The 15,581-nt window shown below is 37.7% G+C and overlaps 1 protein-coding gene across 3 annotated transcripts; it reads left to right on the plus strand.

Annotated features, from left to right (window-relative positions):
- Positions 1-216: 216 nt before the first annotated feature.
- On the plus strand, positions 217-15,329 carry LOC112501779 (WD repeat-containing protein 48-like). 3 transcript variants are annotated; one of them, XM_025105494.1, is made up of 19 exons: positions 217-532; positions 1,950-2,059; positions 4,345-4,503; positions 4,892-4,957; positions 5,041-5,130; positions 5,299-5,604; positions 5,857-5,954; positions 6,900-6,935; positions 7,373-7,493; positions 7,609-7,845; positions 9,476-9,571; positions 9,710-9,775; positions 10,657-10,695; positions 10,772-10,906; positions 11,610-11,971; positions 12,579-12,672; positions 13,111-13,302; positions 14,109-14,249; positions 14,859-15,329. In XM_025105494.1, the coding sequence occupies exons 2-18, from the start codon at positions 1,961-1,963 to the stop codon at positions 14,202-14,204; spliced, it is 2,292 nt and encodes a 763-aa protein (XP_024961262.1). In that variant the 5' UTR covers positions 217-532; positions 1,950-1,960; the 3' UTR covers positions 14,205-14,249; positions 14,859-15,329. The 3 variants fall into 3 exon arrangements, with proteins under 3 accessions (XP_024961262.1, XP_024961265.1, XP_024961264.1); XM_025105496.1 differs by having other exon boundaries at positions 233-292; positions 395-2,059; XM_025105497.1 differs by having other exon boundaries at positions 217-2,059; positions 14,109-14,232.
- Positions 15,330-15,581: the final 252 nt, after the last annotated feature.

Below are 15,581 nucleotides of genomic sequence, written 5' to 3' on the forward strand. Positions count from 1 at the left end.
ATAAAATAGTATTATGTAATACATTATGAGTTGTTTTTAAAACTTTGTATATAAATGTATAGTATTTTGAACATTAAAAATTGTTTTTAAAGTTTTTGATAAATTTGATTTATAAAATAATATATTACAAAAGTAGCCTTTGTTAAAATAGATGAGGAAAAGATGAAGAAAAACCGAGTCAAAGCACTCGAACCCCATCGAAACTCAGTATTCACTGCCATCCTCTCTCTCTCTTCTCTTCGTCCCTAACCCCCCTCCCTCTCTCTCTCTCCAACTCACACATCAACTCCAAGTGCATATACACAAATACTCCCACATACACATCAATTCTTTTTTGATTCTTTATTGGTGATAGGATTATCATCTGAAATTAACTTCAATTCATTGCTTTCAGCTTCTAATTCACACTGTTTGATGCATATGAGCATCGTTTTCTATGGAAAGTTTCACTTCGTTCGGAGAAATCGAAGTTGAAATTTGAAGGATCAGACGATTCTTTTATCTATTTTTCTTCATTTCTGTTCCTATCTTGGTAAGCAACACTAAGTCTTTCTGTGTTATTATTGGGATTGAGTTTTGGATGATTAAATTCAACCGGAGTTTGACTTGTTGTATTGGGAAGTTCTTTTCTTTTTCGTGTGGCGATTTGGTTTCGAATTTGAGTACAGGTGCTGCTTAGGGTTTTTCTTTCTGTAATTATCAGTACTAGGATGCAGGTTGAAGTTCCAATCAGATAATTTTTGTAAAGATAATGTTGTGTTTATTTTGTTAGCTCGATCATGGCTTGTCATACTTATTACTGTCTGGTTCCCTGTTCATGAAAACTGTGAAGGTTATTGAGCTTCTTGAAGATGAAATATATTTTTACTAGTATGATTTTGATAGGTATTGTTAATTCTTAAACCCCACCAAATAACTCAATGATTCTTTATGTATGGATTTTAGAACTCAAAACCAAAATGGATGGACAGTTTCTCGACTGTAATGGATAAAAGGCTTCAATGATGTTTAGCTTTTATTGAATGAATCCGGGATATGGTAGAATGGCGTTAAAGCAGTTGAACTTGTTTGCCACCTGAAAGAATTAAAAAAAAAACTTATAGCTCAATGCATCTCCCTTCTTTCAATTTTACTGGTCTTACGTTTCCTTCGTACGGGCATCCTTAATAGGAGTCTATACTCTGTAGTTAAGAAGAAAAACTTATGGGTACTCTAATATATTTCTTGGAGAGTTCGAATTCAAATAGGAAAATATGGTGTAGAATGGAGGGTTATGGTGAATGTATTTATCAATTTCTAAAGGTCATCTACAAGATCCCCCTTTTTGTAAAGGAAGCTTGTTATGGAACCAATAATTCTTGCTTTATCCCAACAAATACCAGGAAAATGAACTCCATAAAATTTTCCTTTTTTACTCCTCCTTTTGTGTTGTTTATGATTGCGACTTAATTAGGGTATTCTATTTTTTGTGGATAAAGATTAATTAGGGTATTGTCCCAAACAGGAAAAGAGGGATACTAATATAGTAATTTGAAAAGTAAAGAATAGTCAGGCATCTTGAAGGAAATCAGATTTTGAGATGATTTAAGAAGTTGATACCTATCATGGGTAACTTCTTGCTGATGTTTTGTTTATTCATGTGAAACAGCAAGAATAAGTATCATAGATGGCATGCATGATGTGTGAGTGGTAATGCCATATGTATTCACGTTTTAGTCGTTGAAATTTAGGGTTGCGTAAGTTCAGCAGCTAGTATATATATTAAACAACCACTATGTCAGCATCACATGATCCCTTTCTTTCTCTACTTTAGACAGGAGTTTAATGCTTGTTAAGTTCCCATACTTTTTGCTTAATAAAGTGTAATATAAGACTGTATGACGTTTTATGACTGTCTGAAAGGAAATCAGTTTCATATTCATACCTTAAGTTTCTTAAATTTGCTATAGGAAATTCTGCAATGCATCGTGTGGCCAGTGCAGGCAATGCCTCCAATTCAGTCCGTCCTCGTAAGGAGAAAAGGTTGACTTATGTGTTAAATGATGCCGATTACACAAAGGTCAGGGTTCACTTTGTTTGCGCTGTTTCTTCCATGTGTAAATATGATTTTTGTAGATGTTTGCTATTGATGGACATATACTTGTACATTCCCGGAATATGTTGGCGTTAACTTAAGAAGAGATTTGCCTGGAATGATAAGGTGTGAAGTTAAAATACATATAAGATCTAGAGGGAATCTTTCTACATAATTACCGTGACTATTTCCCTTTTTATATGACTGGAGTTAACATTCTTGGTAGTGTGGTTCTCCGATAATTTAAGATGATATTTGACGAATTTAGCCTCAAGTATAAAACCCATCACCTAGGTATACAGGCCCTTACTGAATGGCTCGAGAGCTAAAACTGTGGTTGCATCTCCGGTGCCAACTCTAGATCTATTGCAACTCTATCTTCCTCCATCGTCAATAGCACATAGATAACAACTTTTAGGTATCTAACTCACATTTAGATGTTATAAACTTTTTGGACATTATCACATGCACTTCTATTGAGAATGGACTAAGTGACTACAATTTTAAATGCAATCAAGTTCTCATGGAGTTCAATAAATAAGCAAAGATTTTTGAGTAGCTTAGTTGTTTGTGTATTTGTCGCAAAGATCCGAGACATGCTCTCCACTTCAGACATGTACATGCAACTTTGTAATGATTCAAATATAATGTATGCGTCGAACCATAAACAATAAATTGTGATACCCCTGGTGTGGTCATAAGTAGTCTCTTAGAGCATGGTTGAGTTGCTTCTCACATGTTTCTTACAATCTAGATTGTGGTACTCTACTCACATTGATAGAATCTACATATTATTCTAGTGGTATATGTGGATGACATAGAATTGACAGGGGATTATTGTCAGGGTATCACTGATCGAAAGAGCTTTATTGGTAAAAAAAATCGGGTTACCGTTTTAGGACGTCTTTGTTGTATTCTACGAACTACAGTTTCTTGATCCCAAGCTCCCATCAAAGGATATTGTCTTGCCAAGAAAGTATTTATTAGATTTATCGTAAAACGTGGGATACTGGGTTACCAACTATGGATTCTCCCATGGTTCTGAATGGAAACCATTGTTAGATGTCAGAAAGCCTTTGAAAAATCCAGAGAAAAAGTACAGGAGACAAATACGGCAACTAAAACAACTCATACGGCGACTAATACAGGTGACTGGTAGGAAACTTAAATTATACAACTTCTACAAAACGTTACATTCATTACTCCACCATCATGGTTAATTATTCTCTGTATGCGCTGACAGTTAGTCAATGAATTTTGTATCTCCTCTGACTATCACGGGGTTGCAGCTGTTTGGATTTTGAGGTATCTCAAAGTCAAAGCAACTCCACAAAAGGGGATCTTGTTTTCTGATTAGAATCACTTCAGAGAGTGCTTTTGCTGTGGAAGGATCTGAAAATGTTGAGGATCCTCCGATGCAAATTGGGCAGGTTCCCCAATCACTCGTTGTTCAACTGTTGGTTATTGTGTCTTCTTGGTTGATAATCTCGTTTCATGGAAAAATGCAAGATGCAACAGACTGTATCACAATCTAACGTAGAGTCTCAAGCTATGACAGATATAATTTGCAGGATGATATGGACCAAGCTTGCTACTTGAGTTAGGAATTCCCACCAAAATACTAAATCAAATCAAAACAAATGAACCTAGTATGGGGTAGGATGCACACATACCTTTCCTCTATCCCGAGAAGACCCCCACTGATTGAGAAATTCCCACCAAATTACTGACTAGGTCAAATATGCTAACCACATAGCCAAGGATCAATATTTTTAAGAGGACCAGAGGTTGACTGTCATTTTGTGAGGGATTGTGTCATGGATGGGTATGTAGACAGAGTCTCTTGCTTATTTTGCCTATTTATATTTGGTTAGAACACCAGCTTGTAGATATTTTGAGAAAATGGATACAGAAAACTTGGATAGACTTCATATGTTGCAAGTTGGCATGATAGACATCCATGCTCCGACTTGAGGAGTGCTGAAATAGTCATCTTAGCTCATCTACCATCAGTGTTCATCCTTGTAAATTATTAGTTCTTTATCCTTATGAATTGTGTTTCATGTGTCCATATTAACGGATTTTCCTCTTAATGAATAAAGCATCAGAACATATACCAATTTGATGGTAATTGAAATAATTTACCCACTTGCAGCCAGAGAATACAGCGCACCTTCTATTAAAGGGAAACAAGCTAAAAAGTTCTTGCTATCTGTTCTATTTCTGATTCTCTCTTATTATAATGAAATTTTGAGCCCCTCTCTTTGCAGCATTGTGCAGGTGTGAACTGTTTGGCTGTCTTAAACCCTTCAGAGCCAGATAATGGTAGTTACCTTTTCACCGGGAGCCGTGATGGCACGTTGAAGAGATGGGCATTGGGTGAAGAGGGTGCTACCTGCTCAACTACTTTTGAGTCTCATGTTGACTGGGTATATTTCTAAATGACCGGTACTGTTTACTATCAGTTATTGTATTTGAGAGGGTACTGTCATCCAGTATTACAAGTTGATGTTTTGTTATTTTTTGACTTAAATTTTATATAAATGTTAATTATCAATGAGATGGAAGTTTTTGATGATGACATCTTGTGAAATTTTGGCCTTCAGATGCAACTTAAGTAGCTACAAGATATAGTTGTTCAATTTTTCATCCGCGGGATTCTTGACTATTATGATATCTGGACTCCTTTTATCCACCTTAGGCTGATTTGAGATACCTATATCACTCTTTATAGGAACATATGTTCAATTAATAGTACTTCAACTTCTTATAAATACAAGTCTATTACCCATTAAAGAAATGAGTTTGGTTATACAGGTCAATGATGCAGTCCTTGTAGGAGGGAATACCCTTGTCTCCTGCTCCTCCGATACTACCATCAAGGTTTTCTTCATGTGTAACTGATTTTTACATCCCTGCATTAATGTTCATATAGTTTGTACTAATACTATGCTGGGTTGTACCAGGCTTGGGATTGCTTTTCTGATGGAACTTGCACAAGGACTTTCCGTCAACACACAGATTATGTTACTTGTCTTGCTGCCACAGAAAAAAATGTAAATTCTATGGCCAACATATGTTTTCCATTCTTTGTTAAGTTCATTGAAGAAGGCTTTGTAGACCTTCTATTGAAAATATGGCACCTCTTATATTTGAAATTGTGAGCTCAGTGTGCAGGTTCAATTTCTAGTACTTAATTTTTATTTGTCTTCTCATCCTTTTAGCGCAATATTGTTGCCTCTGGTGGCTTGGGTGGAGAGGTATTCATCTGGGATCTTGAAGCTGCCCTTGCTCCATTAACGAAGACCAGTGAGGCAGCTGATGGTGATTCTTCAAATGTAACTAATGGTTCAGGAAATTCATTGCCAGTTACTAGCTTACGTACGATCAGCTCAAGCAACAGCATTACGTCACACACGAATCAGCCTCAAGGATATGTTCCAATTGCTGCTAAAGGACATAAGGAGTCTGTTTATGCATTAGCAATGAATGATACTGGAACGCTTCTGGTGTCTGGTGGAACGGAGAAGGTATATAATGTAGTAGTTGCTTCTGTAAACTTCTTTCTGAGTTATGATGCAAACTGCATGTTGATGCTATGATGTTCCTTTTTCTCCATGCACCTTCTATTGAGAACTCTGTTATTGACTTAATTATTGTAGGGTTTGTTTTTGTTAAGCAGCAGTTCAGATGTTTCTTTGTTACTCATGTATGCAACTGTAGCTTAGCATAGAAATCATTATGTGGAGGGTTCATCTCTATAGATTTTTAATTTTTTGTAGGCTGTACGTGTTTGGGATTCGAGAACTGGTACGAAGATGATGAAGCTTCGAGGGCACACAGATAATATTAGGGCGCTCCTTCTTGACTCTACGGGGAGGTTTGTTTTCTCATCTATATTATTTGTTTAGACTGATGGAGCAGACAGGATTTAGGGACTTGATAGACTTGGATTTAATTTGATATAGAACAAAATTTTGATGTCCATTTACAAGTCAATCTTGTTCTTTAGAATTTTTCTTGACATAGTGTCCTTGAAACTTGGTAGATGAATGAATCCATAGCAATAAGTATGCAACTTAGTTATAAACTTCTCTTCTCTATGAAAGAAGCTATGAATGCCCTTCATCTTGCATAGTTGAATTGCTTATTTTGATGAAATGTACAGGTGCTGATGTTATGAGGAAGTGTTGGAGATTTTATGTTTGTCATGCCTGTTTGTTCATTACTGTAATCTCTCTATGTTTGTGTAACCTGTATTTAGGGATGGTTTTGTTACTTGTTAAGATTACAATATCTCTGGAATATTCGTACTTAATGTTTTTGAACATATTGAGTGGTTGACAATTTCAAGTGGTCCTGGCAGTGAGAGAGGGAGGGGGTTTTTGGGGGGGGGGGGGTTGACACCTAGGTGGCCGATTGAGTGACCTGAGAGGGGCTTTATGGAACACTGGTGCAAAGATGGTTTAGTAATGTTCCTAGTGGAGCAAAGGTGGTGGTACATAACCTCAACACATGTTGGTATTGTGTTCCGGACAATTATTGGCTCTAGTTATTGTATTCTAACGCAAGATCAATTAATTATACTGTAGTCCTAGTATTTTTCGTAGAAGGTCAAGAATCAATAGCATCTAGAGATTAAATGCAGCATCATGAAGAATCTATAGCTAGAACGTTTAAGTGTGCTTGGACCTTAGTTGCATCTTGTTTCTGCTTTTCAATTGGTATGTATTTCAATGATTCCTGAACAAGGTTTATTCTTCTAAATCATTAAACTATTTGGTCAATATGAGTGCATAATAGTACTTCAATTACATGATTGCAGGTTCTGCTTATCGGGATCCTCTGATTCTATGATTAGGTACGCATCTTCATGGTTAAGTTTTTCCCTAGTAATTATCTATCACTTCCTCCATCAGATTAATTGATTCAGTCCCTAATAAGTTCTTTTTATTTCTTCTATAAACTACCAAAACGGAAAAATAGGCTGTCAATGTAATCAGAAACTTTCTTCAAACAGATATCTTCTGGTTTTATTTTGTTGACACTACTGCCAAAGTTGTAAATGGGCTAAAAAATGGATGCGTCTTTCTAGAACAACACCATCTATGAAGATGCCTAAGTTTTTGGGTCTTCTTTGAAGGTTTAAGGATCTTTGCTGTTAGTATGCATGACAGTTACGATCGTGATGCCATATTATTCACTAATGGGGGACTATAATTAAGACAAACAAAGTTGTTTCATAAAAAATTCTTGATTTTATGATGAAAATGACGACTTAATGTATACTTGTGGTAGATTGTGGGATCTTGGGCAGCAGCGGTGCGTTCACTCATATGCTGTTCATACGGATTCTGTATGGGCACTTGCTAGCACTCCAACATTTAGTCACGTGTATAGTGGTGGAAGAGATCTTTCTGTGAGTGTGCTTCTGTCTTTATGAGTACATATGTTGCCTTGATTTATTTTACGAGTCTTGCGAGACCATATTTGTCATTGCCAGTGCATCATCGCTTATCCCTTTCTACTTGTAGTTGTACTTGACAGATCTTTCCACAAGAGAGAGTGTATTGCTTTGCACCAAGGAACATCCTATCCAGCAATTAGCACTGCATGACGATGGTATATGGGTTGCAACAACAGATTCTTCTGTGCACAGATGGCCTTCTGAAGGCCTGAATCCTGAGAAGGTGTTTCAAAGAGGCGGTTCCTTCCTGGCTGGAAACTTGTCTTTTTCAAGGGCAAGGGCCTCCCTAGAAGGATCTACCCCTGTGAGTCATCTTATTCCTACTTAGGCTGAATGATCTCTGATAACATGAATGCAGTCAATTGTCTGAATCAATTTTACCCCCCAAGGAGTCCTATAAAACTGCTTCTCATATACAATGCTTGTGAATCAGCCTTGAAAACACATCCCTTTTTTTAGAATGGTGTCTCAGGCTATTCCTAGACTAATCTCGACATATTGTGACAGCAAGAAATCAACCTTGATAAACTCAGGGGCATTTGGTTCGCAGAATGGAATTTGGTGGAATTGGAATCCATCAAAGGAATTTGACTTTGGAGAAATTGAAATGGAATTTGACTACACGTTTGGTTGGTAGGAATTGGAATGGAATCTCTCAAAAGAATTGGAATCTCCATTAGTGGCATGGTGATATTGGTGGTCGGAGCTGGGGGTGGGTGGGTGTGGGAGAGGGTTTAGGGTGGCATGGTAGTGGTATTGGTGGTAGTCACGGTGGCACCACCCCCACCCTACCCCAACCACCATCCCTCCCCCCGACACCCTAACCCCAAGTCCCCACACCACCTCAACCATCGCCCTCGGTCCTATCCAAGCCTATTCCCCTGGTCCTATCCAACCGCTCCACCCGGTCCCCCGCATCATCGCCTCCGGTCCAATCGCCTGCCCCTCCACCTTACCAACCCCACCCCCAAGCCTATTCCTGCACCACCCACCCTAGTCCTGGAACCTACCATCCCCCTTAGTCCTACCCACNGCCCCCGGTTCCCCCACCCCACCACTCTCATCCCTACCCCACCTCACCCATGTGGCCGGGGATTGCTATGACGATGACAATAGTGGCATGGTGGTCGGGTACGGGGTGGCAGTTGTGATGACGACAATAGTGGGGTGGTGGTCAGTGAGGTGGGGGTGGAGTGGGGCGGTAGCTGTGACGACAACAGTAGTGGCATGGTGGTCAGTGGTGGGTTAGAGGTTAGGGTGGGGGTGGGTGGCTGTTGTGAAGACGACAGCAGCGGTGCGGTGGTGAAGGGTTAGGGGTGGGGCGTGACAATGACAATAATAGCATGGTCGTAGTGGGGGTTGGGGTGGTCGGTGTTATTTAAATTTGATGCAAAAGGATGGAATTCAATTCCTTCCATTATGCCAAGGAATGATGAATTCCTTGATTTATGGAATTCGATGGAATTTGAAGGATTCCATCCATTTCAAGAAGTGAACCAAACAAAGGAATTGGAATGTGGTCAAAGGAATTTGTCATTCCAATTCCATCAAATTCCTTCGAATCCGCGAACGAACGACTCCTTAGTGGCCACAATTGATGTGTATGGCTGTAATTGGACCCTGGGCAGATGAGATATTCCACCACATCACCAGAGCCTCAACCAATACACCACAACCCTTGTGGTTTTGAAAACACATCCTTACTTGCCGGCCAAGGCCTGTTGAGGGAAGAAAAAAGTGAGTGAGTGGAAAGACCAAATATTTCTATTGTGTTTATATTTAGCCTAACCATGTCGGGATAAAAGGCTGCATGTATTGTTGTAATGTTCTTGCAAGTTGGATGTAGGTTTCTCACGTTTCTTCTCATGTATAGATGGATGGATGTATGACTGTTTTTCATACATAGCAAACTTACGGATGCCATTGATGTGTAGGTTCCTGTGTATAGAGAGCCCACCTTCAGTATTGGTGGAATTCCAGGGATAGTCCAACATGAAATATTGAACAATAGAAGGCATGTCTTGACCAAGGTAATATTGATCTTTTGCCCTTCTCTTACATTTTTCAACAGTTTTAACTGTTTTAAGAACATCTCTTGTCTTTTATGTTGCCATGAATGTCTTGAACAACTTGATTCACAGAACTGATGGTGCCACATGTCTCTTTAGGATAATGCTGGTTCTGTGAAGCTTTGGGAGATCACTAGAGGTGTTGTGATTGAGGACTATGGCCAGGTTACTAACATGCTGTTTTAGATTAATATACATGAGCATCTAGAAGGTTGCGTAACACCCCCCCCCCTCAACACACACACGAGCACTAAGGGTGCGTTTGGTATCCAGACATGGTAGAACAGGACAAAACAACTGTTCAATGTTTGGTAAGACAAAATTGGACAACACAGAACAGATAAAATGACCAACTTACAACTAATAATTTGTTTATATATTTTAATTAATATTGTAAATTTATTAAATTATAATGAAATAAATATTTTATATAACAAAATATATCATTAGCAAGTTTTCGTCAAGACAATTAAAATGACACCAAAATAAAAAAGTTTTATGTAGCTTACAATTTTTATTCTATACCTTTTCTATATTTCTTTTTTTAATTATTAATATTTAATAAATTAAGGAAAATATAGAAACCGTATAAAAATAATATTTTGAGGACAGTAAAGTGAAAGTTTAAAGAACATAAACTATAATGAATAAAATGTAAAGAGGAAGGCATATTTGATGTTTTAGAAGAGAATTAAGTTTTATTTTGAAGTTATATTGGTAAAACATAAGTCTGTTCCAGCTTGTTCCATGGGGTGGGGGTGGAACACGCGTGTTCCACGTTGTTCCACTCTGTTTCACATAAAAGTTCTGCCAAACTTGGAATAGTGAACCCTATCCTGTCCTGTCCTGTGTACCAAACACACCAGAAAAGTGATATGTCCACTGACAGCTATCACTTAAGCAGGCAATTTGTATTTGCATGCATTTTAGATTGCCGTTTAATTTAATTTTTATATGTTTACTTTTGTTTTTGCGGCTTGGTACCTAGTCAAGTTGGTTGATATACTTCTTTCATAATGTTCACGTTTCAAGTTTTCATGTTCTAGGTTTCATTTGAAAAGAAGAAGGAAGAACTGTTTGAGATGGTATGTATCAATAGATATAGGAACAACATATGCGAACTTCATCAATTCTTCTTCTGACTTTATCATGCTTTTCTAGGTAAGCATTCCTGCATGGTTCACAGCTGATACCAGGCTTGGGAGTTTGTCAATACATTTGGATACCCCCCAGTGCTTTTCTGCAGAAATGTATTCTGCTGACCTCAATATCACTGAGAGAGCTGAGGATGACAAGGTGCATATCTTCCTGTGTGTTTGTTTACCTTGGTGGCTTGTGTATTTTGTATCCATATATAAATTGGGCAATCTTTGATTTTATAACTTAAAGCACATGAAGTTATGGAGGCTGAAACATCTCTTTCTAATGCTTTGAACTACAAAGTTACATTTAATTAACTTAATGCAGCTGAAATCGATTTAGTCAATTTAAATGTCACAAGGATTGAAGTATTCATAGTCTTTGGTAGTCTTCTTGAATATATCAATTTAAGTAATAGCCTGCGAACCAAGGGTATGGGTACAAAGTGTGTATGCAACAAGGGACATGTTTTCTTGAAAATCTTATTGAATGGGGTGCTTAACATATTTAATTGTTAGAAGTTATATGGTTTGTAGGGGTGCGATGTATATTGGTGAGAACACTTTTTTTATGTAAACCCAACCCATAAAAGAACCAACCTAACCAACAAAAGGGAACACCTTTTTAGGACTAAGATTCTTCTATCCCCTCACTAGCATCCTCGTTGTCCTTTAGTTCTAATTTTGCAAGTATGAGATCTTGGCTTAGGTTACTTCTAATGGTTGATCTAATGGAGTAAAGGTAAGGCTCGAGCCCTTCATCATGATAATGGAACTGTTGTCTATTTTAATTTCTGGGTGGAGTAATGAAACCGCTTAACTTTGTTCATGCAATAGAATAATCTCTTTGTTCTTTTCAGATTAATTTGGCTCGAGAAACCCTCAAAGGACTGTTGGCTCATTGGTTGGCAAAGAAAAAACATAGATTCGGGTCCCAACCTTCAGCTAATGGAGAACTTTCTTCTGGCAGAGATATATCTGCCAGGAGTATTACACTTTCGAGAGTTGAGGTAGATGGTAATGCTGAAAATGACTCTATGGTGTATCCTCCATTTGAATTCTCAACAACTTCCCCGCCTTCAATTATTACCGAGGGTTCTCAGAGTGGACCATGGAGGAAGAAAATTACCGACCTGGATGGAACTGAAGATGAGAAGGACTTCCCTTGGTGGGTTTTAGATTGTATCTTGCATAATCGGCTGCCCCCCAGGGAACATACCAAGTAAATTCTTTATTCTCATTGCTCTCAATTTTTATACTCATTTTCATCTCTCTCTCTCTCTTTGCTTTTGTGGCTTACAACATACTCCGTCCGTCCCAAAATAACACATTTTTGTTTAAGTATGTACCAAAATAAGCGTCCACTTTCTAAAATGGATAGTTATAATTTACTAAAGTTCAAACTCTACCTTTAATTATGACTTACAAGTATGCAAGAGTTGATAAGATGGAGAGAGAGAGAGAGAAGGTTTACCTCTATCTTAGGTAAAACTTTCATTCAGTTGATTAAAAAGTGTAATAATTACAGATTTTGGAATGTGTATTTTCTTTATCATGGACATTTATTTTGCGACAGTTACTAGGTGAGTAGTTTCAGATTATTTGTACAACCCATGGTTTAAAAATTCGGACATTGAGACATTAACAGTAAACATACTTCTTTGTAATTTGGATGCCATGTCTCCCGTCTTATATGCAATACAAGAGCACAATATGAATGGCATATGGAACACCTTTAAAGCTTTAGCAGTTTCTCATTAGCTACTTGTCATTGCTGTCTCTTACCAGCTATAATTGGACGATGCTCATTTAAGTGTCTCTCTTTTCAGGTGCAGCTTTTATTTACATCCATGTGAAGGTTCAGCAGCCCAAATCTTGACGCAAGGGAAACTGAGTGCACCTAGGATTTTAAGAATACACAAGGTGCTGTATGATAATAATGACCTTAAATATGCATTTTCATCTATATTTCTGTTCTTTATCTTTCTGAGCAAGCTTTGTCATTTCTTTTTGCACACTTTGCCCAAGCCGGGGAGGTCTTCACTGAAACCGATGCTCGACTCTTTAGGTCTGCTTCCCCCACCTNACCGATGCTCGACTCTTTAGGTCTGCTTCCCCCAAAAAAAAAAAAAAATCCCACCTCCGGGTGGGACATATGGAGTTAGTTTGGCTTCATTTTAGTTATCATGTGCCGACTTAAAATGAGTGGACAAAAGAAGAATGGGATATCTACTAGTGTTCCTAGTCTTGAAGTCCCGGCTCATCCTTAACACTATAAACCTACATATTCAAATTAGGGCATAATGACTGATATGCAGGCAACGGTGCTCAGATTAATATAGTTTATTAATTTCCTTACAGGTTATTAACTATGTTGTGGAGAAGATGGTTCTAGACAAGCCATTGGATAGCTTGAGTGGTGACGGAACTTTTGCTCCTGGGCTGCCTGGAGGGCAGTTGCAGCATTCAATTCTTGGAGATGGTTCCCTTAGATCAGGATTGAAGCCTTGGCAAAAGCTTAAGCCTTCTATAGAGATCTTGTGCAATAATCAGGCAAGTTCCTGACTTCATTCATAATGACATTGCTTTTAGCAGCTTTGATTTGGTCTTTATTCCCAAAACAGAAAATTTGGGATTGGATCTAGCTGTGAGTTTAAAAACTTTTATCGTTTAACTCAACTTATATTCCAGACTCACCAGAAGAAACTCTTCCAACTTTTTTTTATCTAAAATCTTTTCCATATTATTTCGGGCAATATGCATCAAAAAACAACGAAGTTTGCTTCTGTTTTTATTTAGTGTAACTAAGATTTTTCTTTCTCAAATCAATGTAACAAAAGTTTTAAGATTTTCTATTTTTTTACCCATTTTGGCTCGTAACATTTATGACGTTGATGTTACAGTTTATCATCTAATTTGCCGTAACCCTTACGTAAATCTTTCGTAGACGGATATCCATGTCATAAAATGTTATAAGATCAGCAGGTTACTGGTCAAAAAGGGTACACAATAAGTAACTTGCTACATCAATTGAGAAAAAAAATTCTTCATTGCACTAAATAGGAACCAAACCAAACTTTACTGCAATTTGATGCATGTTGTCCTATTATTTCACGAAAAACATAAAGTAGCATACGCATGATATTTTTTGTTTGGAAGTAGCTTCTATCGCGAAAGACAATGGTGTATTCGTATATATATTTATTTTGAGATGGTCTTGTAGCTTCAAAAACATAATCTGTTTGTAGTAAAAGAAATGATCAAATGTTTTGTGTCAATATTTCATTTATTATGCAACTCCATAGGAAACTATTAGAACATATGGACAGTTCTTTTAAACATTTGCTTCTCTTATGCAGGTCTTAACACCCGAAATGAGCTTAGCCACTGTACGAGCCTATATATGGAAAAAGTCTGAGGATCTTGTCCTCAACTACAGGGTCTCAGGACGATGAATTGATTGGATCCATGGATGTGACTCATGTGAGTATGTCGCAAAGGTACATGCGTGCTACCTCATGTCGTTTGATTTTTCTCAAGGAGGTCATATTAATCTTATTTCCTTGAAGTAGTTTTAAAAAAATTATATACACTTACATACGGCAAATACTCATGCACACGCCTCACCTTTGATGAGGTTTGAACCCTTGGCCTCCTAGGAGGCTGAGCGCTACTGCTAACCCAGGTACCGCTAGGCCAATAACCATTTACTTACCGGGTAAGATTTTAGTCAACAAAAACGACATCTTATGCAACAATTTACCCGGTAAGCGCTAACCATAGTAAGAGTCGTTGTCCCCACTTATTGGGTAAAACTCTCGGTCCTTGTCTACCTTATCAGGTAAGAGTCTTGACCCTTGCCATATTCATCCAATAAAGTAATTTGACTTGGTAACCGCTTACCTGAGCAAGCGTTTGATAAACGGCCCCTAAGACCACCCTCTATCAGACATAAGACCCTAAACTCCCCTCCTCCATGTTAACAATCTACTTTATCGTGATTCTCATATTGAGGCCATGAACCGAAATGGCATTTTTTTTGCATCAATCAATCTCTCTATTGTTTAAGCAAATTATGTAGCCTTCTGTTTAACTCGTCTCTTTTGTAGGTTCCGCAGAAGCAATTGCAGAGGCTTCCAAATTGTTCTCTCTCAATACAGATGCTAGTCATATTGGTATTGCATCCATGTAAATTAAGTTAGGTTTCTGATTCATGAAGCACTTCCGTTTGAAGGATCCGTATTTTGACTTTTTGACCCGAGCCATCGACTTCAGAGAAAGCAGAGTGAAAATAGAAGCAAATAACTCTCTTGTAGAGATCCTTAGAGCTTTGTTGGTTGCTTAGTTGATGTCAAAAGGCTTTTTAGATCTGTATTATTGTGGTTTTTTCTTCTTGGGTGTTGGGGGTGGGGGGTATATGGAAAAGCACAATACCTGCAAATATACCCACAGTGTGAGTGTTGTACAAGTGTGTTCCTCCCTGCACCCTATTGATGTGTTCTTGATTTGGTTAAGAAAACTTGTGTTACTGAATGTATTCTGGACATCTGATTAGTAATTAAAACAATTTTATTACATTTTTTTGCAAGAAGTATTATTTGGTTTCGTAAGAAGAGATCTGGACTCTTGATTACTTTTAATCTCACCCCATCTCATGAATTGCACTTCTCATGGGAATTGATCTGATGCATCTCATTAGTGTTGATTTTCAATTAGGATTGATCTAAGGATGGAGATCTCTTACTATATTTTTCAATATAACTTTCATTCTTACCGGAACTTAACCTCTTTCAGTAATTGGTCATTGAATCGGTTATTTAAAAAAATTGTAT

This window comes from Cynara cardunculus, unplaced genomic scaffold (genome assembly GCF_001531365.2).
Source record: "Cynara cardunculus var. scolymus isolate 2C unplaced genomic scaffold, CcrdV1 Un_Scaffold_555, whole genome shotgun sequence".
Classification (NCBI taxonomy): Eukaryota; Viridiplantae; Streptophyta; class Magnoliopsida; order Asterales; family Asteraceae; genus Cynara; species Cynara cardunculus.